General features: G+C 42.7%; 1 protein-coding gene across 6 annotated transcripts in view; it reads right to left on the minus strand.

Moving 5' to 3' along the window:
• Positions 1–26,192, minus strand: part of LOC139408215 (suppressor of tumorigenicity 7 protein homolog) — a 75,259-nt gene that overhangs the window by 40,479 nt on the left and 8,588 nt on the right. For 4 of the 6 annotated variants that reach the window (XM_071151908.1, XM_071151911.1, XM_071151915.1 and 1 more), the window contains exon 2: positions 147–182. The exons of the other annotated variants lie outside the window; for them this stretch is intronic. In XM_071151908.1, the coding sequence (XP_071008009.1) occupies positions 147–168 (22 nt within the window). In that variant the 5' untranslated portion in view covers positions 169–182. The remainder of the gene's footprint in view (positions 1–146; positions 183–26,192) is intronic. 6 annotated transcript variants of the gene reach the window in all.

Here is a 26,192-nt window from a genome sequence, read left to right on the forward strand (position 1 = left end):
GACAGAGAAAGGGGAAAAAGAGAGGGATGAAAAGAGAATGAAGCGAGCAGCCCAGAATGAAGCGAGCAGACACCGTAACACCAGACAACACACAACACACAGAGAGAAAGACAGATGAGGCTGGAGGATGGCGATACGGTACTTACATGAGGACTCTGTGCCAAACATGGCTGGGCCGGGCGCTGCGATGGAGATAGAGGGAGAGGGAAGAGGGAGGGAGAGAGAGAGAGAGAGAGAGAGAGAGGGAGGGGGGTTGATGAGCAGGCAGCTACACAGCGGGGGTCATCAAAGCACACAATGCAGCCAGCCGGCCTGCCCTGGCTTTCAGATGCTCGGCTCGCTCACAAGCTTCGCACTCCACTCCTGTAGCCGTTAAACGGCCTTCCTCCACACACACAGCTCCCAAAACACACACGGTCCAGCCGCTGAACAGGGGCCTCAAGAGAAGGAAAAAACCATCCAACAATAGATTTCCTTCTCCACAGAAAACATGCGTGTTTAAATCCAGACAGAGAAGGAGCTGCCTGCCTGCTGCAGCTAGCTCTCCTCTCCTCCTCTTGCTGTCTCCTACTATCCTCCGTTTCTCTATCTCTCGTTGTATATGTCCATGCAGCCGAGAACGAGAGGCGGGCAGTCCCGAGTAAAAAAGCTGAAAGCAAATACTGCAATCCTGTAGGCAGCCTGGTGGGTAATTCTATATCGATGCAAACAGTGAGTGATGTCAGGAACCTTGACCGACACTGGTCGCGTTCCCCTGCTCAGACGTTGCATGCATCAACCAATAGTGGCGTGCCACGTCATCAATTGCTATAACCTAACGTAGAAGGCGAAAAAAAACGCCTGAGCAGAGGAATCGGAAGTTAAGTTAAAAATACTGTATTCCTGAAAACCGGCAACATCTGCTTTCTTCCAACGCTGCCAAGGGTGAGATTGCTATGACATATGTTGTTAGCTGATACTTAAAAATACCTATCCAGGTGTTATAAGACCTGGCATGGGTAAGCAATGCCTGGGCAGAGAAATGCGCCCACTGACTGACTGCTGCTGGAGAGAGGGCGAAGGGGGGGAGGGAGGGAGAGGGGCACGCAAGTGGTACTGGGAAAAGACCAATCATATGGGGTTGTCTAGTATGGTCCCCCCAAAAAAACTGCTGTCAAACACACACACATCCCCCACCGGAGGAGCGGTAGGCTAAGGGGAATAGAGGCAGGTCCAATGTGGCAGCTGAATGAATAAGAACCACTTCTCTGGAGACAGCTGTGTGTATACCTGCCTGTGCAGCGGCTACACTAATGAACACGTACACCAGGTGAATTCACCTACCTACAGTACAAGGAATTATCTAACCACATAAGCTACCAAAAATATTAGGTCTATATATGCGTGGGTGGGTTGTAATTACATTAACATTCAGCAAAATGCAACGGTCAGCAAATAAAATCAGACATGCGCCGAACTGCAACATTTAAAAAAATATGAATGATGACACTGATTGAGCATGATACCCACAGTCTGGTAAGAGCACGTGATTATTCACTCAGTATTATCTCTAACCTATTGCATGAATCTGCATGTTGCATAGTAGTAGATTAGAAGCTAGGAATGTCATTATTAGAGTGCATACGTAGATGATTATGTGAATTGGAGACTACGAGTATGTGTGTATTCTGGGCGGTTATGAGTGTTTATGTAATAACCAAGGGTGTTCATGATGAGTGCGTGTGTCAGGGTTTCCGTTAGCCAGCAATTGCCGGCTTTGGGCGATTAAAAAAACAACAACCTAAAAGCCGATAAATAAAACAGTTGCCAAAATGACCCGGAGAAAAAAATAAAAAATCCCATTGCAAAATAATGCTTTTTATTCATTGATTGAAATAGCAGTGGATGTAAATTCATTTGACCATCATGGTTATCGGTCTATAGGTTGATGTGCATAATTTAGTGGAATTAAATTGGCCTGTGTGTATTTTCGTTAGTCATCATGCATTTTCATTGCGCAACAATTCTAAATGCCATTGCGTGTTAAAAAACTGTACACTATTAAAAAGAGCTAATATTTTGTGTGTGTGTGTGTGTGTGTGTGTGTGTGTGTGTTAGCACTGGGCCTATATGTAAGACTTGCTGTCATGTCAGACAGCCCAAACTGTCATTTGAATAAAGGACTGGAGTGTGATAGCAGCATTAGGATTAAGCCTAGTTCTGTGACTGAGAAAGAAAGGGAGAAGGAGAGAGCGAGAGGGAGAAAGAGGGAGTCTTGACTAAGGCCTCTTCTCCTTTGTCCCTCACACATGGTGGCTCCCTCTCTTCCTTCGCCAAAACCCAACGTCTTTGTCCTTCAAGCGGAGACAGGACCGGCCCACCTTCACCCATCCCTCCCTCCCTCATCCTTCTTCCTCTTCTATCCCGCCATCCCTCCCACTCTACTAAAAAGACATCTCCATGTTAATTACACAAGGGTCTCTGAAATACCACGCCGGGGGAGAGGAGGAGGGGAAAATAAGAGGGGGAAGGGAGGAGGAGGGGTGTTCTGTACAAGGATTAGCTTTAATAAAAACAATCCCCATCTGTAATCATGGGCATCCTAATCTGCTCAAATGTCAGCTTTCCCTAATATTTCATCTGACTGGAGCTCCCATAATCTGATCTAGAATCAGTATTTATGAGTGGGTTCATAATTAGGGCTCGGGTAAGCAAGGCATGAACACCACATTACTATCTATAACGTCAGATGAACTATCATCCTCTAAAACACTCAACTGATGTAAGACTAAGGCTGTGACGATACTATAGCAATATTTGTTCCATGCCAAAAATGAAAACACGAAGCAGATTAAACTCTTTGGTCTTTTAAAAAACCCGCTGTATGTCAACTATTGCGCTATAACTTGTAAAATAAATATATGTGACTATGATGACAACACTAAGATGTTTGTTTCTAACAATAGGGCTGTTTAAAAAAATAAAAAAGTTAAATTCGCTTTGTTTCCTTGCCACGAAACTAAGGGGTATCGGAATACTGGTATCGTCCCAGCCCTATTTAGGACATGTGCTTAGAGACAATGCTGTCAATATTCAACAAGGTGAACCAAGAGGAAGAAGAAAAAAAAGGCCTTGGGCACTGCTGGCCTAGAACGAGTCCAGGACCTGATTCAATATGAAATCATTAGTTTATACACAAAAGCATTCAACAGAATGGAAACAAGTGCTAAGGGGCATTGTCCTTTTCTATGGCGAGCGTAAGAGCTGAGAGAATAATTGCCGCCTTCAGTAAAGCAGAGAGCCCATAAAGTCCTCAATCATCATCGGTTCAGATTCCGAACAGGATAGTTATTTGAGTTGAGCATTGCCAATTGGCACACTCTCTGGTCTTTCGTTGCCTTGACGACCTTCAGGACGCATGGCCATTGTCATGGCGACCACAAGGGCCAGGTGAGGTGGATGGGGGATGAGGGACTAGTTATAATCTCAGCAAGACAGCCATCAATAAGTGGCTAATAAGTCTGGCTGCACATCTGACTGGCTGACTTACTGTTATTGATGGCTGGCTTACTTACCAAATACTTACTAAAATACTTACTTACTAAATTGAGAAATGATGTGACTAAACTGATCAAAAATAAAAACTATATTATGAAGATCAATGATATAAAGAATGATGGAAAAAAAACTTGAGTACTTTAAATGAATTGGGCAGAAAGACAAATTCAACTCCATCATTCATTGAATCAGATGGGTTATTTATCACAAAACAATTTGATGTTAATTATTTTAATGATTACTTCATTGGCAAAGTGGGCAAACAGACAGGAAATGCCAACAATGAACAGTGACCCATCGCATTCATGCATTAAAAAACAAAATGAAAGAAATGCAAGTTTGAATTTTGTAAAGTTAGTGTGGGAGAGGTGGGAAAACTAGTGTTATCGATCAATAAATGACAAAACTCCTGGCATGGACAACAGACGGAAAGTTACTGAGGATGGTAGCTCACTCCTATCTGTCATATCTTTAATATGAGCCTAGAGGAAAGTCTTTGTCCTCAGGCCTGGAGGGAAGCCAAAGTCATTACGCTACCCAAGAGTGGCAAAGCGACCTTTACTGGTTCTTACAGCAGACCTATCAACTTGTTGCCAGCTCTTAGCAAACTATTCTGTTTGCCCAAATACAACACTATTTCTCTTTAAACAAATTCACATACTTTCAGCATGCTTATAGAGAAGGGCACTCAACATGTACTGCACTGACACAAATGACTGATGATTGGTTGAAATAAATTGATAATAAGGTGATTGTGGGAGCTGTAGTGTTAGATTTCAGTGCAGGCTTTGATATTGACCATAACCTGTTTTTGAGAAAACATGTTTTGTGGATTTTCAACCTCTGCCATATCTTGGATTCAGAGCATTCTAATTGAACTCCAAATTTCCTTTAATGGAAGCCTCTAATGTTAAACATCTAGGGTGTGCTGTACCGCATGGCAACTCTCTAGGCCCTCTACTCTTTCCTATTTTTACCAATGACCTGCCACTGGCATGAAACAAAGCCTGTGTGTCCATGTATGCTGATGATTCAACCATATACATGTGTCAGCAACCACAGCTAATGAAGTCACTGAAACCCTTAACAAAGAGGTGCAGTCTGCTTTGGAATGGGTGGCCAGTAATAAACTGGTTCTGAACATCTCTAAAACTAAGAACATTGTATTTGGTACAAATCATTCCTTAAGCTCTAGCCCTCAGCTGAATCTGGTAATGAATGGTGTGGCTGTTGAACAAGTTGAGGAAACTCAATTACTTGGCGTTACCTTAGATTGTAAACTGTCATGGTCAAAACATCTAGATTCAATGGTTGTCAAGATGGGTAGAGTCTGTCCATAATAAAGAAAAGCACAGCTTTTTTGACACCACACTCCAAAAAGTCCCGAAGGCTCTAGTTTTGTCTCATCTTGATTATTGTAGTCATGTGGTCAAGTGCTGCAAAGAAATACCTAGTTAACCCATAACAATCTAAGCCGGGACATAGGAAAGATCAGGAAATATATATTTTGACATGTATTTAACCTTTATTTTTGTTACTAAACAATCTAAGCCCTGTCTAAGCCGGGGAAGGGGTTTCTACTAAGCTGTATGGAATTGTTTTAAGAAGGTCATACCAACAACCACTTTGCTATTTGATTGAAGTATAAAAAACTATATTTTGTTGTTGATGAAAATATTTATTTGGCCTTACTCCTATTAGCCCATACAAACGCATAGAATAACAGATTCTCTAAATGGAACAACAGTTAGTGCCCCCCCCCCCTGGCTGCACTTTTTGACATGACTAAGTTAGCCGTAGTTGGCTAGCAAGCAAGGTATAAAAACGTTGCCAGCCAGTATGGCAATGGAACATTTAGAACGAAAGACTGGGTCGCGTCTCTAGCAACCGAACCGATAGAACGAATGACCAGCCGGCTTGGGTAGCAACCCTAGATTTGTATTGGGACTATATCTTGTGAAAGGATGAAATAGTATGAACAAATTCATCACAATGTTTTTAATGAAAATATGTCAAATCATTATTTGAATATATTTGTAAACCGTTGTATATAAGTGATAATGCCTTCAAAGCAAGTGTTTGGAGGAAATATTGAAACGGATATATTAACAACACCTGCGCCAATATATCCTCCAAACACCGGCTTCGAGGGCATTCTCACTTAAGTGTCTGCCCTATATCTGACAGATAAGAAATATCTGGAAATATTAGTTATTTATTTTGACATGTATTTAACCCCTTTGTTTAGTGACAAAAATGTCTCCATATATACTTCCATAAATGTTTTCAACAGGTACTGGGGGACTTCAGACGAGTCTTGTGAGCATCCTAGAGCAAAACATTTACACAGAGGGGTCATATTAGCGTGTAGCCCAAACTGTTCGGACGCTATAGACAAACGTTGGCAGATCGGCTGTCCCGACTTCAGACGAGTCGCAAGACGCTTTTGTTGGTCGTAGTGCAAAACGGAGAACACCATCGTGTTAGTGAGAGTCTTATCTTTCTATAATAGTTTGTAGGCAAAACCGTTTGGACGCTAGATATGATTTTGTGAGAAAACTGTTTGTCTCATGGTCTGACAAATACCGCTCTAGCTCGGTCACCTTTCTGCGCAGATGCAGAAGTGTTACATATGCGGATGTGGTGGATTGAGAAGCATCCAAAACAACATATCTCTAGTTTAAAATGATGGATTTTGATGGGGATTTGTGTATTATGCTAATTGGATTTGTGGGGGCGCAGACATCGACCTTAGAGGATTAAGCTGCGGCTGGACCAGAACAGAGTAGCACATCTTGCTCTTCATTGTATTCAGAGGGCTAATATAAATACTATGCATGCCAGTCTCTCTTGGCTGAGAGTTAATGAGAGTCTGACTGCATCACTTATTTTTATAAGAAACATTGTGTTGAAAATTCTAAATGGTTTGCATAGTCATCTCACACACAGCTTTGACAGACACACTAAACCCAACCAGACATGCCACCAGGGATCTTTTCAGTCCCCCGGTCCAGAACAAATTCAAGAAAGCGTACAGCATTATTTAGATCCATTATTGCATGGAACTCCCTTCGGTTTATTTGAGCAATATGAGATTGAAAACCTGGTTTCAGAAAACAGACAAAGCAAATCCTCACGGCACAATGCCTCTCCCCTATTTTACTTAGATATTTTGTGTAAGTATTGATATATAGGCTGTGTGTTCAGTTTTTTAAATTTATGTCGTTCTGTCCTTGAGCTGTTCTTCTCTATTAAAGTTCTGTATTATGTCATGTTTCATGTTTTGTGTGGACCCCAGGAAGAGTAGCTGCTGCTTTCGCAACACCTAAAATGGGGATCCTAATAAAATACCAATTGTATTTGTAAAACCATATACAAACTTCGGAAATAGCCATCCCTCTCCGCCTGAATCTCTCTAGCGACCAATCATATTCATGATCAGAACAATGCTGCTATTTTCAGGTCTCTCCAGAGCTGTTCAGTCCGGGCTTTGGCTGGGCCACGGAAGTTGAACCTTCGCCCCAGTCTGAGGTCCTGAGCAAGTTTTCATCCAGGATCTCTATCATCACTTTGGCCACAGTTTTAGTTGTGTAGGCTTGTAATTGTTTGTCCAAACAGCGGTTGGGAATGGGAGCCATCTTGTTGCCCTCCGGTCCTGGGTAAGACCAACACTGACTCTTGACAATTGTAACTTAGCGTCCTTGTTTGGCAGCTTGCGTTTCAACAGTTTGAGTCTGAGGCCACTCTTGCACTACCAGCTGTATAATAGTTCTTAATTCTGTGAATACTTGCATAAAAAGGTTATTTTGAAGTTTGAGCGATGCAAAAACTGACAGCAGCTCCTTTCGGAATCTTAAATGGACTCTAGCACGGTATGACGTTTTGGGATAACCAAGGGGTTGTAGATGGGAAGAAAACAGTGCTTTGAATACCTGTCCCGACTCGTGAGCGTGTAAAGCAGCACAAGCCTCATTGCCCTGTTGACTGAATCTAGTCTACCCTGCACTGTCTGGTGTCGAGCACACAATGCCCCATCAAAAGATGCAAAGACTGTGTCCCAACTTTCTCTTGTGTAACACGAAATCCCTAACAGATAAGGTAGATGAGCTTTACCCTGACTCAGGCTAACGAGACTGAATTTGTAGCTGTGACCGAGTCCTGGTTAAAGGCAGATGTTCCAGACTCGATAGTCAGGCTTCAAGGCTATAGTTTGCATAGAAGGAACAGAGTAACCACATGTGGTGGGGATGTAGCCATGTACATAATGCACAGCATCCATCACAAGCGTTTACTGGATCTTGAGGATGACAGCTTTGCGTGTTTGTGGACTTGTCTAAGACCATCTCTCCTACCACACGTCTTTAACGGCATTGTGTCTGCTGTCCTCTATCACGTCCTCAAATCTTCTAAAAAAGACCCCATCTGACTCTCAGGCCCTGGAATATCTCAGTACTATTCAAAACAGATATTGTCTTCCAGGTATTGTGATGCCAGCACACTGAAACATGGTCCATTAATTTGATTGGAGAACGGCGCCAGAGGGGATGGCCAACGTTTTATGGGCTCCTAACCCATTGTGCTATTTTGGGTGTTTTTCAAATTGTTTAACTAATTTTGTACATAATGTTGATGCTACCGTCTCTTATGACAGAAAAGAGCTTCTGGATATTAGAAGAGCGATTACTCACCTCGAACTGGGTGAAGAATTTTTCTTTAAATGAGTCTGACACGAAGGATATAATGTTGCTCACAGACAAGGCCCAAATCTCCATCATTCACATGAAGAAAATCAGGAAATACAGGGGGCGGAGATCAGGGTGCTTTGTGAGAATTTGTCAGCAAACCTGCCTCTGCCATCTGTTCTATTAGCCAACGTGTAATCACTAGAGAATAAACTGGATGAGGTCCGTTCGAGACCATCCTACCAAAGGGACATTAAAAACGGTAATATCTTATGTTTCACTGAGTCGTGGCTGAATAACTACATGTATAATATACAGCTGTCTGGGTTCTCTGTGCATCGGCAGGACAGAACAGCTACGTCCGGTAAGATGAGGGGTGTGTGTCTATTTGTCAATAACAGCTGGTGCGCAATGTCTAATATTACTCTCGAGGTATTGCTCGCCTGAGGTAGAGTAACTCACAATAAGCTGTAGACCACACTATCTATATTTTTCGTAGCCATCTGTTTACCACCACAAACCGACGCTGGCAATAAGACCACACTCAACGAGCTGTATAAGGCCAAGAAAGACAAACAAGAAAATACTCATCCAGAAGTGTCGCTCCTAGTGGCCGAGGTCTTTAATGCAGGCAAACTTAACTCCATTTGACCTCATTTCTACCAGCATGCCACATGTGCAACCAGAGAGGAAACTCCCCTACCCCCCCCCCAAAAAAATTAATAACACTAGACTACTTTACTCCACACACAGAGAAGCGTACAAAGCTCTCCCTCTCCCCCCATTTGGCAAATCAGACCATAATTATATGCTCCTGATTCCTGCTTACAAGCAAAAACTAAAGCAGGAAGTATCAGTGACTCGCTCAAAACGGAAGTGGTCAGATGATGTGGGTGCTACACTAGAGGAGGGTTTTGCTAGAACAGACTGGAACATGTTCTGGGATTGATCCAGTGGCATTGAGGAGCATTCCACTTCAGTCACTGGCCACATCAATAAGTGCTTCGACAACGTCGTTGCCACAGTGACATTACGTACATATCCTAACCCGAAGCCATGAATTACAGGCAACATCCGCACCGAGCTGAAGGCTAGAGCTGCCGCTTTCAAGGAGCGGGACACTAATCTGGACACTTACACGAAATCCCGCTATGCCCTCAGACGAACCATCAAACATACAAAACATAAATACAGGACTAAGATTGAATCCTACTACACTAGCTCTGACACTCGTCAGATGTGGCAAGGCTTGCAAACTATTACGGACTACAAAGGGAAACTCAGCCGTGAGCTACCTAGTGACGCGAGCCTACCAGAAAGGCTTTTAAGACTTTTATGCTCGCTTCGAGGCAAGCAACACTGAAGCATGCATGAGAGCACCAGCAACTCCGGATGACTGTGTGATCACGCTCTCCGTAGCCGATGTGAGCAACACCTTTAAACAGGTCAACTTTCACAAGGCCGCAGGGCCAGACGGATTACCAGGACGAGTACTCAGAGCATGTCTTCACTGACAATTTCAACCTCTCCCTGACCGAGTCTGTAATACCGACATGTTTCAAGCACACCACCATAGTCCCTGTGCCCAAGAAAGCAAAGGTAAACTGCCTAAATGACTACCGCTCTGTAGCACTCACATCGGTAGCCATGAAGTGCATTGAAAGGCTGGTCATGGCTCACATCAACACAATCATCCCGGAAATCCTAGCCCTACGCCAATTTGCATACCACCCCAACAGATCCACAGATGACACAATCTCAAATCGCACTCCACTCTGCCCTTTCCCACCTGGACAAAAGGAAAACCTGTGAGAATGCTGTTCATTGATTACAGCTTTGCGTTCAACACCATAGCTTAGTGATGAGCTTTGCGGTACTAAGGACCCAGGGACTAAACACCTCCCTCTGCAACTGGATCCTGGACTTCCTGATGGGCTGCCCCCAGGTGGTAAGGGTAGGCAACAACACATCTGCCACTCTGATCCTCAACACGGGGTCCCCTCAGGGGTGCGTGCTTAGTCCCCTCCTGTATTCCGTTCACCCACGACTGCATAGCCAAGCGCGACTACAATACCATCATTAAGTTTGCTGACAACAACGGTGGTAGGCCTGAACACAGTCAACGATGAAAAAGCCTAAAGGGAGGAAGTTAGAGACCTGGCCGTGTGGTGCCAGGACAACAACCTCTCCCTCAATGTGAGAAATAAAAAAAAGAGATGGACTCCAGGAAAAGGAGGGCCATACACACCTCTATTCACATTGGCGGGGCTGTAGTGGAGCGGGTCGATAGATTCAAGTTCTTTGGTGTCAACATCACTAAACTATCATGGTCCAAACACACCAAAAAAGTCGTAAAGTGGGCATGACAACACCTATTCCCCTTCAGGAGACTGAAAAGATTTGTCATGGGTCCTCAGATCCTCAAAAAGTTTTCCAGTTGCACCGAGAGCACCCTGACCGGTTGCATCACCGCCTGGCATGGCAACTGCTTGGCGTCCGACCGTAAGGTCACTACAGAGGGTAGTGCATATAGTCCAGTACATCACTGGGGCCAAGCTTCTTGCCATCCAGGACCTATATACTAGGCGGTGTCAGAGGAAGGCCCACACCAGTCACCCAAGTCATAGACTGTTCTCTCGGGTAAAACGCACAGCAAGAGGTACCGGAGCACCAAGTCTAGGTCCAAAAGGCTCCTTAACAGCTTCTACTCCAAAGCCATAAGACGGCTGAACAATTAATCAAATCATAGGCCATCCGGACTATATGCATGAACCCCTTTCCCACCCTTTGGTTTTACACTGCTGCTACTTGCAGTTTATTATCTATGCATAGTCACTTTACCCATACCTACATGTACAAATTACCTCAACTAACTTGTACCCTCTAACATTGACTCGGTATCGGTACCCCCTGTATATAGCATCATTGTTATTTTATTGTGTTACTTATTTTTTTTTATTCAAAGTGTTGTTTTTTTTTATAAAGATTTTTTTTGAAACTTTATTTAGTAAATATTTTTGTAACTATTTTATTAACTGCATTGTTGGTTAAGGGCTTGTAGGTAAGCATTTCACGATAAGGTTGTATTAGGCACGTGACAAATACAATTTTATTTCATTTGTGCACTCAGTTTGGACTAAAACAAGTGGTGTCAAAACCAACTAGAGACTCCAATCAACTTGACTCCATCACTAACATCACAGGCCTGTAAAGGCTTCCGCATGCTTTGGTTCGGCTGACGCCTAGATTTTCTCCGCTATGCTATTCGAACAAATGTGCTCACATACTCCCTTAAAAAGACCTAAGCATGCAAAATGAGAAAATGCGGCAATTGTAATGTTTGTCAATCTTGAGATCCCATAGCCAGTATACACTTCCTCAAAAGTCAGAATTAATGTAACTCAAGAAATTTACTTTTTTGAAGAGATCTTAGTTGTGCAATTTTACGTTATAATACTTGGTGCAGGGTCAAGTGAAAAAAATGTGCATGAAAACAAGTCGTCTATCATTGAACAACAACACTTAATTAAAGAATCCCTACTGTTGACCATTGGAGAAATGCTGTGTGTTTCAATCTAAGAGGCAATGCCATGTTATGTTGTTGTCTTTAGGGCTCTCTTTATGTAGTGTTGTCTCTCTTGTCGTGATGTGTTTTTTGTCCTATATTTTTATTTAATTTATTTTTAATCCCAGCCCCCGTCCCTACAGGAGGCCTTTTGGTAGGCCATCGTTGTAAATAAGAATTTGTTCTTAACTAGAGGGCGACCAATTATGATTTTCAACGCTGATACCGATTATTGGAGGACCAAAAAAGCCGATACCGATTAAAATCGGCCGATTTATATATATTTATATATAAATTTGTAATAATGACAATTACAACAATACTGAATGAACACTTATTTTAACTTAATATAACACATCAATAAAATCAATTTAGTCTCAAATAAATAATGAAACATGTTCAATTTAAAGTAAAAGTGCAATATGTGCCATGTAAAAAAGCTAACCTTTCAAGTTCCTTGCTCAGAACATGAGAACATATGAAAGCTGGTGGTTCCTTTTAACAGTCTTCAATATTCCCAGGTAAGAAGTTTTAGGTTGTAGTTATTATAGGACTATTTCTCTCTATACCATTTGTATTTCATATACCATTGACTATTGGATGTTATAATAGGCACTTTAGTATTGCCAGCCTAATCTCGGGAGTTGATAGGCTTGAAGTCATAAACAGCGCAATGCTTGAAGCATAGCAAAGAGCTGCTGGCAAACGCAGTAAAGTGCTGTTTGAATGAATGCTTACGAGCCTGCTGCTGCCTACCACCGCTCAGTCAGACTGCTCTATCAAATCATAGACTTAATTATAATAACACACAGAAATCCGAGCCTTAGTTCATTAATATGGTGAAATCCGGAAAAAATTAGTTCGCAACGAGCCAGACGGCCTGAACTGTTGCATATACCCTGACTGTGTGCAGTGAAAGTCTATGAAAGAATGATGAAGGACCTAATACTATAGGAAACGGAGTCTGCAGCATTGTTTCATGAAGAGCAGATCCACTGACAGTCTTGCTGCACATAGTACAAAGCTGACAAAAACGCTGTCGACGCTCACTCCAAATTTAATGTCAACGCCACCTTCATTACCTCCCAGGTAATCAGGGTGCAGCTCTCTTCGGACCTCTCATGGGATGCCCACTTCTGATACATGCTAAAGACAGCCCAACCAACAATCCATTACCTGAGCGTAGCCAAGCGCGCATGTATTTCTTCAGATGTTCTAAGCCAAATACACTTACTGGACAGTTTACTAGATACATCACCCAGTTCACAAAAACTGATTGCTCCTACAGTCAGTGAGTCAGGCATTGGGGCATTCACTTACTGTTCGATTGACTGTTAGAATGGGCAAAACAAGTGACCTAAGCGACTGAGCGTCATATGATCGTCGATGCCAGGCGCGCAGATCCAGAATCTCAGAAACTGCCACCTTCCTGGGCTTTCACACACGACAGTGTCTATAGTTTACCGAGAATGGAGTGAAACAAAAAACGTTAAGAATCCCACAAGCCGGGCAACAAACAGACAAATAACACCGCAATACAACACTGGTGTGCAGACCGGCATCTTGGAACGCACATCTTGTCAATCCTTGTCAGAGATGTGCTATTGCAGCAGACGACCACATCGGGTTCCACTCCTATGAGCTAAAAACAAGAAGTGGCTCCAGTAGGCATGAGCTCACCAGCACTGGACAATTGAGGTCTGGAAAAACATTGCCTGGTCCATTTAATCCCGGTTTCTGTTGAGTCATACTAATGGCAGAGTCAGGATTTGTAGTTCACAGCATGAGTTCATGGACCCATCCTGCCTGGTACAGGCTGGTGGTGTATGTTTCCCTGGCACACATTAGCTCCCTTGATACCAATTGAGCAGGCTGTTCTGGAGGGAAACTGGGAAACCGGTACTAGATGGGTGTACCTAATAAACTGAGTGTATATGTGACATTCATCAGGCCTGTCCTGGAATATGCTTCACCTGTTTCCCAGTGGCCGGTCTGGAGCATGAAGTCACAAGCTTTGCTGGGAGGCTACTGCGTAGCAACCTAGCGGTGCCAAAAGCCCTGGTCTGCACTATAAAGTCTATGTAAAGTACGATCGGCAGAAGAACTAGTGGCCGTTTTGGCACTAACATTTGTTTGATCCCCACAGTGAATTATTTAAAAGTTTGCTACAAATCAAGATATTTGATTAAATACTGATACAATCTGACTACTACATTTGTCGTCACACATGATCACATGCTGACAGACCAATCACGGGCCGGCAGGCTATGAGGCAGCTCCGGTTGACTCTCAGACAGGATGAAAACGACTACATCAACCATGATCCTTTGCTAGTTACAGCCACTTTCCCCATGATCCTTAGCAAATTTGGTGCTATTCAGCATTATGGCAATCTTCAAATTCAAAATACTTGTGGATGACGTCATCACCATCACCATCTACTGGTTTTATTGGCTATGGTTTGGGCAGTTGTCCCAAAAAACCTGATCAAAGACATGGTAGGACTTGAGAAGAGGCGACAACTAAGAAGTGACTTCACTCGGCTACTAAAGGAATGGACCCACCCACTTTTCCAGGCTCTGATCACAAAACCAAACCACCATAAACTGTGAAATTGGAGACAATACACACAGCCAATCAGTCACACATAAATAACAAACTGTCCTTTCTACCTAGAGCGTACAGACTGACCCTGTAGTGTACCTGTGGTCATTTCTTAAATTCTTAACTAATGTGCCCAGTGGTCAAATCTGAACATTTATTCATCTTTCTTTCTTTAATTTTCCATTCAGGCATGAGCAGAAGAATGAGGCGCCCACAAAGGAAGTTCAGCGACGCTTTGATTACCTACATTGGGTCACCATTCAAATGCAGCAAGAGCATTCACATAACTGGGTCAGTACTGCTTAGGCTCTGACGCTAGTGACACCTACTGGCCACAGAGAGAATGGCAGCTTAATTTCCTCTGAAGGGAGTCTTATCTGACTTGTTGCAGGTATTTAGTGGCGCTTTTCCACTCTGAGGCTGTGTCTCAACCTTGGTTGTCTCCTCTCCTTCAAGAACCTTGGTAGGTAAGAGGACTTGATAGTTTCCATTGCATTGTTTTGTTCATCAACTCCTCGGAGGTTGTGGTCATGAGGGAGAAGTTGATGAGGAAAGGAAGCATAACTATTGAGATAAAGCTTACAAGTTAGAACATCTGAAATGTTTGAGGAACTATCCTCTGAATAAGACGCCTACATGAAAGCTGGAGACTGGGGCATAAAGTAAGTTAATTAATGAGTGAGTAATTTTGAAAGCTGTGCCTTACTAGCTTTATGAGGCAATGCGCAGTGCTCTAAAGCACTGCATCTCAGTGCAAGAGGCATCACTGCAGTCCCCGGTTTGAATCCAGGTTGCATCACATCCGGCTGTGATTGGGAGTCCCATAGGGCCGTGTACAACTGGCCAGGGTTTGGCCGGGGTAGGCCGTCATTGTAAAGAATAATTTGTTCTTAACCGACTAGCCTAGTTAAATAAAAGGTTACAATGAAGTGTGGGACTCAATTCTAGTACAAACAAAATGTTGATTGACTCGATTTCACCTGTCTGTCAGAACCATTAGTAAGGTAGATACAGACACACTCTGCCTGGCACCAAACACTGATTCCATTCCAGAGACAGCGAGTGCAAGGGAGACTGCATATAGCCCTGAGGAATGCCAAGCACTCCAACCAGATGGGGAATATAATTATATAAACATGTCTGCATGGAATGCCAAATAGACTCAATGGCTAAATACAAGGAGAATGAATGCTCAAATATCTCCTGAACAAAACCTATGGATGGGGAAAAAATTGCCTACATGTGTAGATTATTGATTTAAAAAAAAATGTAATGCATTTTTAGAATAAGGCTGTAATGTAACAATGTGTAAAAGGTCAAGGGGTCTGAATACTTTCCAAAGGCACTGTAAATCCACTTCACTTACTGTATGTAGTTCATTAACCAATATATATATATATATATATATTTAAACTCATGTCATAGCTGACACCCCCTTCTTTCTGCAGACATATTTGAATCTTTAAAGAGTTTTTGGGAAAACGTGGTCACATAAAAAAACGGAGGGAGATTTTTACCAAAATTCAATTAGCAAGCTTTGCATCGGCACAGTTCTTCCAGTAAATGTGTTTTTGTGAAATGTTCAGTGTACATTTTTTTTAATGAATCCTTGTGCATAGGGTTGTAAGGTTTGTCAACCTTTAAAATCAATGGTATTTGTTTGGTAACAGTGAAAATTCCTTTATCATGGAATTGCACAGAGGTGAGCGAACAGCCCTATGGGTTGGTAATGGGGGTCATGGAATGGTCATGCAACTAGTCTGTGTCCCAAATGGCACCCTGCTTCGGCAATTTTGTGCCAACATTGCAGAACTCCGATTGCCATGGACTCTAACAACTGGTGTAGAGTCCATGCTCAAATCTGCTCATAGGGCTGGCTACACATGTTTTTTTTTCGAGCATCTTATAGCCCAGAGCATTGGCTCTATGTAGGCCTACCCTAAGATTCCATGAGCTCGCCTAGCCTGGCGACTTCAGTTGCAGTGTCAGCTTGGTGGAAATACCAATGTCCCTTGTGTTTGTGAGAGGGACCTGTGCTAAACTGACCTTCAGATGTCTCTCTCTCTCTCTCTATATATATATATATATATATACACACACCACACACACACACACACACACACACAGAGCGTAGCTAGATCCAACTGGAATGGGGGCCTTAATTTAGAACTTGTGTCCAGTCAGTAACATGAGCACAGAAAACAATGTTTGCCATTCCTTTGACAGGCCAGGCTGTCCTACCCTACCAATCACTCTAGTTCGCTTCAACATTTCTGCTTTCAATAGCCACCAAACCTTGGATTTTGTTTTGGGGACTCTTGCCCCCCCTGTCTTGAGAGAAAGTCTGAGCCAGGGAAACACTACAGAACCTCACCAGGCAGCTGTCCCTCAATGCTCCTAACACTGCTCCTAACACGCTGTCCTCTAGTCACCAGAGCTGCCTGGAAAGGAGGGGTCTGGCCAAGTAAGCTAAGTGTCAAGAGTGGGCTAGAAATCAGCACAAGTGCACTCTACAGGTGCTGCTAGCCAGTATATGTCAGGGTCAGTGTTTTTTCCTGATCCAAAAGGGGCTTAGGTGGTGGAGAGTTCAGCTGCACCCCATCATGGTGATGTAGAGAAACTTTTGCATTTTAAAGCACATTTCCTGCAATTCTGCACATTTATCCATGGAGCTAATATTTATTTTTACCATTTTAAAGCTTATTTCCTGCAATTGTACATATTTTGCCATGAAGCTGAGAAATTATTTTGTCATTTTAAACCTAATTCCCTGCAATTCTATGCATTTTGCCATGGCTAAAACTGTGTTCTTTTGCTCAAACATAATAACAAAATCAATACTGCTGATTTCATTGTTTTTAGAATTTTCTATTCTCCCTGACGGTTTAGCTTTTATTTTGGTCATTGTTAGTTCTCAAAGATTATATTATTTAAAAATATATATGCCCATTTATCTTTTCTACATACTTAATCTGGTTTTAGTCGTTTAAGTTTACACTGAAAGCGTTTTTCCATCTCGAAAATGTATTTAATCTTTTATTTTTATTTTTTTTACACTGTTTGACCCACCCAAGGATTTCAATGGCAGAAATATCCCCGAGGGTACTAGGGGCGGGCATTGAATCCCAAGGAAGTAAGATTAAGACAATTAGGTTAGTGTAGGACTATAACATGATCAAGTGTGTTAGATTAGAAGAAGCCTTTTGGGAGGAATGACCACTCTGCTCATTCAATGAACAATCTGATCCTAGCCTGCTAAACATCCCTGTCACTCCAGGTGCACTCAATTATAGGGTTTCCCACTTTCCATAGCAGGACAGTTTGGTTAATGGCCAGGCCGGAGATTTGAATAGTGTTTAGATTTTCGGTATTTGAAGTTTGAATTCATGCAAATGGTACAAAGGGAGTTATGAACGATGTCGGCGCATATGATACTACAACCATACTGAAGCTGGAGTGAAAAACATTGGGTTTCAGGCCTGTAGACTCAGATTCACAGCTGGTGAATAAGGCCTAGCCTAGCTACCAAGCTTCCTCTAGTGATTATGTAAGTAGGCCTATCACCATTGTTCCCTCTATATCAGCCCGCTCAGAGAACCACAAGATTGAACTTCACTCAACTTTCTAGAGTTTTCCCCTTTTTAGTTACCACTATCATCAATGTTTCGCTCTACTGTGGGAACTGTGCTCGAATCAACTCAATATTAGCCTCTTTCAATGTAACATACCAAAACTATGCAAGGACTTAGTATGCACAACTAATTGATCAATATATTTTCTTGTAGGCAGAGTGCATTGGAGTAGGTTCTATTGCATTGACAGGCAAGACTCAGGCCCGTACTCTACACAGACCGGTGTGCCATAACCAATCAGAGCTACTAGGCCTATATGCAAATAGACATTGCCATTCAGTGCAGTCAGAAAGCACTCAGACCCCTTGACTTTTTCCACATTTGGTTACCTTACAGCCTTATTCTAAAATTGATTAAATATTTTTTTTAAATTCTGCACAAAATACCCCATAATGACAAAGCAAACACAGGTTTTCAGACATTTTTGCAAATGTCTTGGCTGCGTGCTTAGGGTCATTGTCCTGTTGGAAGGTGAACCTTTGTCCCAGTCTGACGTCCTGATCGCTCTGGAGCAGGTTTTCATCAAGGATCTCTGTACTTTGCTCTGTTCATATTTCCTCGATCCTGACTATTCTCCCAGTCCCTGCCGCTGAAAAACATCCCAACAGCATGATGCTGCCACCACCATGCTTCAGTGTAGGGATGGTGCCAGGTTTCCTCCAGATGTGAATCTTGGCATTCAGGCCAAATAGTTCAATCTTGGTTTCATCAGACCAGAGAATCTTATTTCTCATGGTCTGAGAGTCTTTAAGGTGCCTTTTTGCAAGCTCCAAGCGGGCTGTCGTGCGTTTTACTGAGGAGTGGCTTCCGTCTGAACTCTGGACCTCCTTAAGAGTGACCGTTGGGCTCTTGGTCACCTCCCTGACCAAGGCCCTTCTCCTTTGATTTCTCAGTTTGTCTGGGTGGCCAGCTCTAAGAAGAGTCTTGGTGGTTCCAAATGTCTTCCATTTAATAATGATGCAGGCCACTGTGTTCTTGGTGAACTTCAGTGCTGCACACCTTTTTTGGTGCCCTTCCCCAGATCTGTGCCTCGACACAATCCTGTCTCGGAGCTCTACGAACAATTCCTTCAACCTCAAGTCTCATATCAAAGGATCTAAATACTTATGTAAATAAGGTATTTCAGTTTTTTATTTTTAATACATTTGCAAACATTTCTAAAAATATATTTTCACTTTGTCATTATGGGGTATTGTGTGTAGATTGATGAAAATATTTAAAGTGTTTTAATTTATTTAATCCATTTTAGAATAAGGCTGTAATGTAACAAATTATGGAAAAAGTCTAGGGGTCTGAATACTTTCTGAATGCACTGTATATGGACATGTGCCATTCACTTTGAACTAGACTGTGTTTACAGCATGAGCCGTCACAAGTAGATGCGCTTGTTTTGAGATCAAAGCGAGAGCTGCATGTAGCCACCTCGGCACATTTGTTTATATTATTTGCTAGTTAATGAGTTTATTAGCCCATTTATAGCTGATTTATAGTCTTCAATGGGGGAGTGGTTGCTTCCTACAAGAGCACAACATGTGTGCATTTCTAGCCATCTTTGAAAAGTGAGTCGGGTGAAGAGCTTTTCTTTGTCTTAAAGGGGCGGTGTTGTATTTTGAGACTTGCTTGAATAAGCTAAGTAGCCAATAGGCAGAAGGTAGCATAATGTGTCTGGTTCTCTGTAATAATGGTATGGGGAATAATTATAAAATGAAGTCAGTTCTTGCATCAAACACATTTTCAGTCACCTCCTTGTCTGAAGTACAAATGGATCAATCTGTTAATGTCAAGCCCTGCATGTTGTTTTCAAAAGTCTCATGGAATGTAGGCCTGCATTTAACACCACACATTTGCTGCTACTGTAGGCTGAATGATATAACCGTTATTTCCATGTTAAAATGTTAAGGGATGCATTTTTCTCCCTTGTTTGTTATGGTAGGCCTCGCAGGCCTACATTATGATGAAATATCCACAATAGCCTATTTAGCCACTGTTACTTGAAGTATGCACAGCCTCAGTGTTCACAGTTAACTCTCGCTGGAATTTGCACAGAAATGTCACAATGTTTATGCTGGGCCCAGCAGACCTAATATTTGCCCAGTGCCCCCAAAAAATGTTCCCGCGGTCATGTGTGTTTTACTGAGGAGTGGATTCTGTCTGCTTGGCCATCCTATGTAAAACATTATAAATGGCTCCCCATCCTCCGGATGTGTACCAAACTCACTAAAAGTGGGAGTAATAAAGGCCTATATCGAATTTCCCATTCCTCTCAAAAACATTTTTAAAAGTTGTTGCGCAGCAACTGACTGCCTTCCTGAAGACAAACAATGTATACGAAATGCTTCAGTCTGGTTTTAGACCCCATCATAGCACTGAGACGGCACTTGTGAAGGTGGTAAATTACATTTTAATGGCATCGGACCGAGGCTCTGCATCTGTCCTCGTGCTCCTAGACCTTAGTGCTGCTTTTGATACCATCGATCACCACATTCTTTTGGAGAGATTGGAAACCCAAATTGGTCTACACGGACACGTTCTGGCCTGGTTTAGATCTTATCTGTCGGAAAGATATCAGTTTGTCTCTGTGAATGGTTTGTCCTCTGACAAATCAACTGTAAATTTCGGTGTTCCTCAAGGTTCGGTTTTAGGACCACTGTTGTTTTCACTATATATTTTACCTCTTGGGGATGTTATTCGAAAACATAATGTTAACTTTCACTGCTATGCAGATGACACACAGCTGTACATTTCAATGAAACATGGTGAAGCCCCAAAATTGCCCTTGCTAGAAGAATGTGTTTCAGACATAAGGAAGTGGATGGCTGCAAACTTTCTACTTTTAAACTCGGACAAAACAGAGATGCTTGTTCTAGGTCCCAAGAAACAAAGAGATCTTCTGTTGAATCTGACAATTAATCTTAATGGTTGTACAGTCGTCTCAAATAAAACTGTGAAGGACCTCGGCGTTACTCTGGACCCTGATCTCTCTTTTGAAGAACATATCAAGACCATTTCAAGGACAGCTTTTTTCCATCTACGTAACATTGCAAAAATCAGAAACTTTCTGTCCAAAAATGATGCAGATAAATTAATCCATGCTTTTGTCACTTCTAGGTTAGACTACTGCAATGCTCTACTTTCCGGCTACCCGGATAAAGCACTAAATAAACTTCAGTTAGTGCTAAATACGGCTGCTAGAATCCTGACTAGAACCAAAAAAATTGATCATATTACTCCAGTGCTAGCCTCTCTACACTGGCTTCCTGTCAAAGCAAGGGCTGATTTCAAGGTTTTACTGCTAACCTACAAAGCATTACATGGGCTTGCTCCTACCTATCTCTCTGATTTGGTCCTGCCGTACATACCTACACGTACGCTACGGTCACAAGACGCAGGCCTCCTAGAATTTCTAAGCAAACAGCTGGAGGCAGGGCTTTCTCCTATAGAGCTCCATTTTTATGGAACGGTCTGCCTACCCATGTCAGAGACGCAAACTCGGTCTCAACTTTTAAGTCTCTACTGAAGACTCATCTCTTCAGTGGGTCATATGATTGAGTGTAGTCTGGCCCAGGAGTGGGAGGGTGAACGGAAAGGCTCTGGAGCAACGAACCGCCCTTGCTGTCTCTGCCTGGCCGGTTCCCCTCTTTCCACTGGGATTCTCTGCCTCTAACCCTATTACAGGGGCTGAGTCACTGGCTCCTGGGGCTCTCTCATGCCGTCCCTGGAGGGGGTGCGTCACCTGAGTGGGTTGAGTCACTGATGTGGTCATCCTGTCTGGGTTGGCGTCCCCCCCCCCCCCCCCCCCTTGGGTTGTGCCGTGGCGGAGGTCTTTGTGGGTCTTTGTTGTCTCAGGATGGTAAGTTGGTGGTTGAAGATATCCCTCTAGTGGTGTGGGGGCTGTGCTTTGGCAAAGTGGGTGGGGTTATATCCTTCCTGTTTGGCCCTGTCCGGGGGTGTCCTCGGATGGGGCCACAGTGTCTCCTGACCCCTCCTGTCTCAGCCTCCAGTGTTTATGCTGCAGTAGTTTATGTGTCGGGGGCTAGGGTCAGTTTGTTATATCTGGAGTACTTCTCCTGTCCTATTCGGTGTCCTGTGTGAATCTAAGTGTGCGTTCTCTAATTCTCTCCTTCTCTCTTTCTCTCTCTCGGAGGACCTGAGCCCTAGGACCATGCCCCAGGACTACCTGACATGATGACTCCTTGCTGTCCCCAGTCCACCTGACCGTGCTGCTGCTCCAGTTTAAACTGTTCTGCCTTATTATTATTCGACCATGCTGGTCATTTATGAACATTTGAACATCTTGACCATGTTCTGTTATAATCTCCACCCGGCACAGCCAGAAGAGGACTGGCCACCCCACATAGCCTGGTTCCTCTCTAGGTTTCTTCCTAGGTTTTGGCCTTTCTAAGGAGTTTTTCCTAGCCACCGTGCTTCTACACCTGCATTGCTTGCTGTTTGGGGTTTTAGGCTGGGTTTCTGTACAGCACTTTGAGATATCAGCTGATGTACGAAGGGCTATATAAATACATTTGATTTGATTTGGTGTCCTGTGTGAATTTAAGTATGCTCACTAATTCTCCCTCTCTCTCTCCCCTACCGGAGGACCGGAGACCTAGGATCATGCCACAGGACTACCTGGCCTGATGACTTCTGGCTGTCCCCAGTCCATCTGGTCGTGCTGCTGCTCCAGTTTCAACTGTTCTGCCTGCGGCTAGGTAACCCTGACCTTGTTACCGGACGTGCTACCTTGTCCCGGACCTGCTGTTTGACTCACTCTCTCTCTCTTTCTACCGCACCCGCAGTCTCGACGTTTGAATGATCAGCTATGAAAAGCCAACTAACATTTATTCCTGAGGTACTGACCTGTTGCACCCTCTACAACCACTGTGATTATTATTTGCCCCTGCTGGTCATCTATGAACGTTTGAACATCTTGAAGAACAATCTCGCCTTAATGGCCATGTACTCTTATAATCTCCACCTGGCACAGCCAGAAGGACCTCTCAGAGCCTGGTACCTCTCTAGGTTTCTTCCCAGGTTCCTGCCTTTCTAGGGAGTTTTTCCTAGCCACCGTGCTTCTACATCTGCTTTGCTTGCCGTTTGGTGTTTTAGGCTGGGTTTCTGTATAGCACTTAGTGACATCTGCTGATGTAAAAAGGGCTTCACACATACATTTGATTGATTAATTGATTGATTGATTAATGTCTGGCCACAATGTCTGGGAACTCTAGAGCTCTGTCAGAGTGATCATCGTGTTCTTGGTCACCTCTCTGATCAATGTCCTTCTCCCCCGATTGCTCAGTTTGGCCGGGCAGCCAGCTCTAGGAAAAGTCTTGGTGGTTCCAAACTTCTTCCATTTAAGAATGATGGAGGCCACTGTGTTCTTGGGGACCTTCAATGCTGCAGACATTTTTTGGTACCCTTCCCCAGATCTGTGCCTCGACACAATCCTGTCTTGGAGCTCCTTCGACCTCATGGCTTGGTTTTTTTTCTCTGACATGCACGGTCAACTGTGTGAATTTATATATGCCTTTCCAACCAAGATCAATGGAAACAGGATGCACCTGAGTTTTGGATGCAATTGAGTCTCATAGCAAAGGGTCTGAATACTGTTTTAATTTATTTAATACATTTGCAAAAATTTCAAAAAAATCTGTTTTTGCTTTGCCATTATGGGGTATTGTGTGTAGATTGATGAGGATTGTTTTTATTTATTTAATCCATTTTACAATAAGGCTGTAACGACTCAACATTTGGAAAAAGTCAGGTGGTCTGAATCCTTTCCGAATTCACAGTATACTATAATTTCAAAACAATATTGACTCTTTGACATGTTCATATGAACTTTACACGTTGGTGCTCATGTGTCATCTTCACAAAGAGGTTCTTTCTTTCTCGCCCATGAGTCACAGTAAGGGAGGGAGGAGGAACTGCTAAAAAAGGGAATCTGGCACTTCTATTACTTTCTTCACAGCCAGTCAGACACAGCACATCATGCATACTCGAGTCAAGTATATTTTCTCATCCACTTTTATGGCTAGAACTGAACCCCCTTTCTACTTTATTGGGCTAATCTTCTGCTATAGTCCACTGCTGCACACCACTGACTTCTAGCTTCCAAGGAAATACCCAGAGCTGTTTTTGCATGAGGGGGAGGGAAGGGGAACTCAGAAATAGAAAACTGTAATGTTATAGTAATACCATAGATCAGGGATTGGCAACAGGCTGCCCTAAAGTTTTTAGGCAAATCTTTTTTTTAATAATGTTATCTAGTTGCCTAGATAACATGATTTGCGGAACATACCCACGGCTGAATCTAGTTGCCTACCCCTGCCATAAATGATATCGAGGAACATACCATAGAAATCCTATTAAATTACTAGAGGGGCTATGTCACAAACCCTTTAAAGTTCCAGAATGCGGTGAAAATGGCAGCCATCTTGGTCAGGGAGAAATCCAAAATCTATCTAATTGGAAGTATAGGCATAGGTGATTCATTTCCCGCTTTTAATTATGCAGGAAAATAAAAGTAAGGCATGTGATGTATCCAAAATTGTGTAATTGAATTAGTCAACCTAAAATATTGTCACATAATTATAGTTTATACAGTTTATGGATTTATACAAATGTTCGATATAAATAGCCTCTATAATATATGTAAACAGTCTCATATTTTGGTTGCTATTATATGATATTTGTTAATTTAAAAAAATTACGTAATCATTCCTCTAAAACTGGCTGACTAGCTAACGCACAGTGTCGATAAATTCTTCACATTTATTGTTTGATAATATCTTATCACATAACTGGCAAACCATGGTTGTTTTTTAGATGGCGTTGCAGTGGATAGCAGCCACTTTACGGGCTCCTGACCAATTCTGCTATTTTGTGTGTTAAACTACGGTGATCTTAACTTTTTTTGTACATGTCGTAGCCATAAAACAGTATCTGGACATCAGAATAGCGATTACCAAACTTGATTTGCATGATAATTTCTACTTCAACGAGTCGGTAGCTCTGGACTTTTGCTTACTCCGGACAAGACCATAATCCCTGCGACTCAAAAGAGGAAGTGATGGCGCAAGAGATAAACGAGACGGCATGCTGACGAGACTACATTGGCAAACAACCACCTCTACCCTCCGTTCTATTGGTGAATGTACAATCACTAGAGAGATAACAAACTGGACGAGCTTACACTATCCTATCAGCGGGACCTGAAGAACTGCAATATTCTAGATTTATCAGTGTCGTGGCTGAACAAGGACAATTATACATCTAGCATGTTTATCCATGCATCGTCGAGATCGAACGGCAGCCTCTGTTAAGACAAAAATAGGAGGAGTGTGTCTCTTTGTAAAAACAGCTGATGCAACCTCTAATGTTAAGGAAGTCTCAAGATTTGGCTCGTCTGAATTAGAACGCCTCAGAATACCCACAGATAATTCTATTTACCAAGATCTATATTTTTCATAACAGTCTATATACTACCACAAGCACTAAACTAGAAATATAGGGTCATAAACTAATAAGAAAAAGCACATTGAGGTGGCGCATCTCATGACCAGTGATTTTAATGCCGAAATCCATTTTACCTCATTTTTACCAGCATGTTAACTGTACAACTAGAGGTGACAAAAATCGATGACATTTACTCCACACACAGAAATTCATACAAGCATATCCCTTGCCCCCCCTTTTGCAAATCTGACCATAACACTATCTTCCTGATTCCTGCTTATAAGCAACACCTCAAACAGGAAGTACCACAGACACGCTCAATACGGAAGTGGACGCTAAATTACAGAACTGTTTCGCTAGCACAGATTGGAATGTGTTTCGGGATTCATCCTATAACATTGAGGAGTTTACTACATCAGTCAACGGCATGACCAGGAAAACCGTCAATACAGAACTAAAGATTTAATCCAACAACGCCAGTGCTGACGATTATCGGATGTGGCAGAGCTAGCAAACTATCACGGATTACAGATTACAAAGGGAAACCCAGCAGTGACGCGAGCCTACCAGATGAGCAAAAACGCCTTCTAAGCTCGCTTCGAGACAAGCAACACTGAACCATGCATGAGAGCACCAACTGTTCCAGACGACTGATCTCGCTCTCTGATGTAAGAGACTCAGTAAGAGACTTTTAAACAGATTAACATGCACAAAGCC

Source organism: Oncorhynchus clarkii, chromosome 1 (genome assembly GCF_045791955.1).
Source record: "Oncorhynchus clarkii lewisi isolate Uvic-CL-2024 chromosome 1, UVic_Ocla_1.0, whole genome shotgun sequence".
Taxonomy (NCBI): domain Eukaryota; kingdom Metazoa; phylum Chordata; class Actinopteri; order Salmoniformes; family Salmonidae; genus Oncorhynchus; species Oncorhynchus clarkii.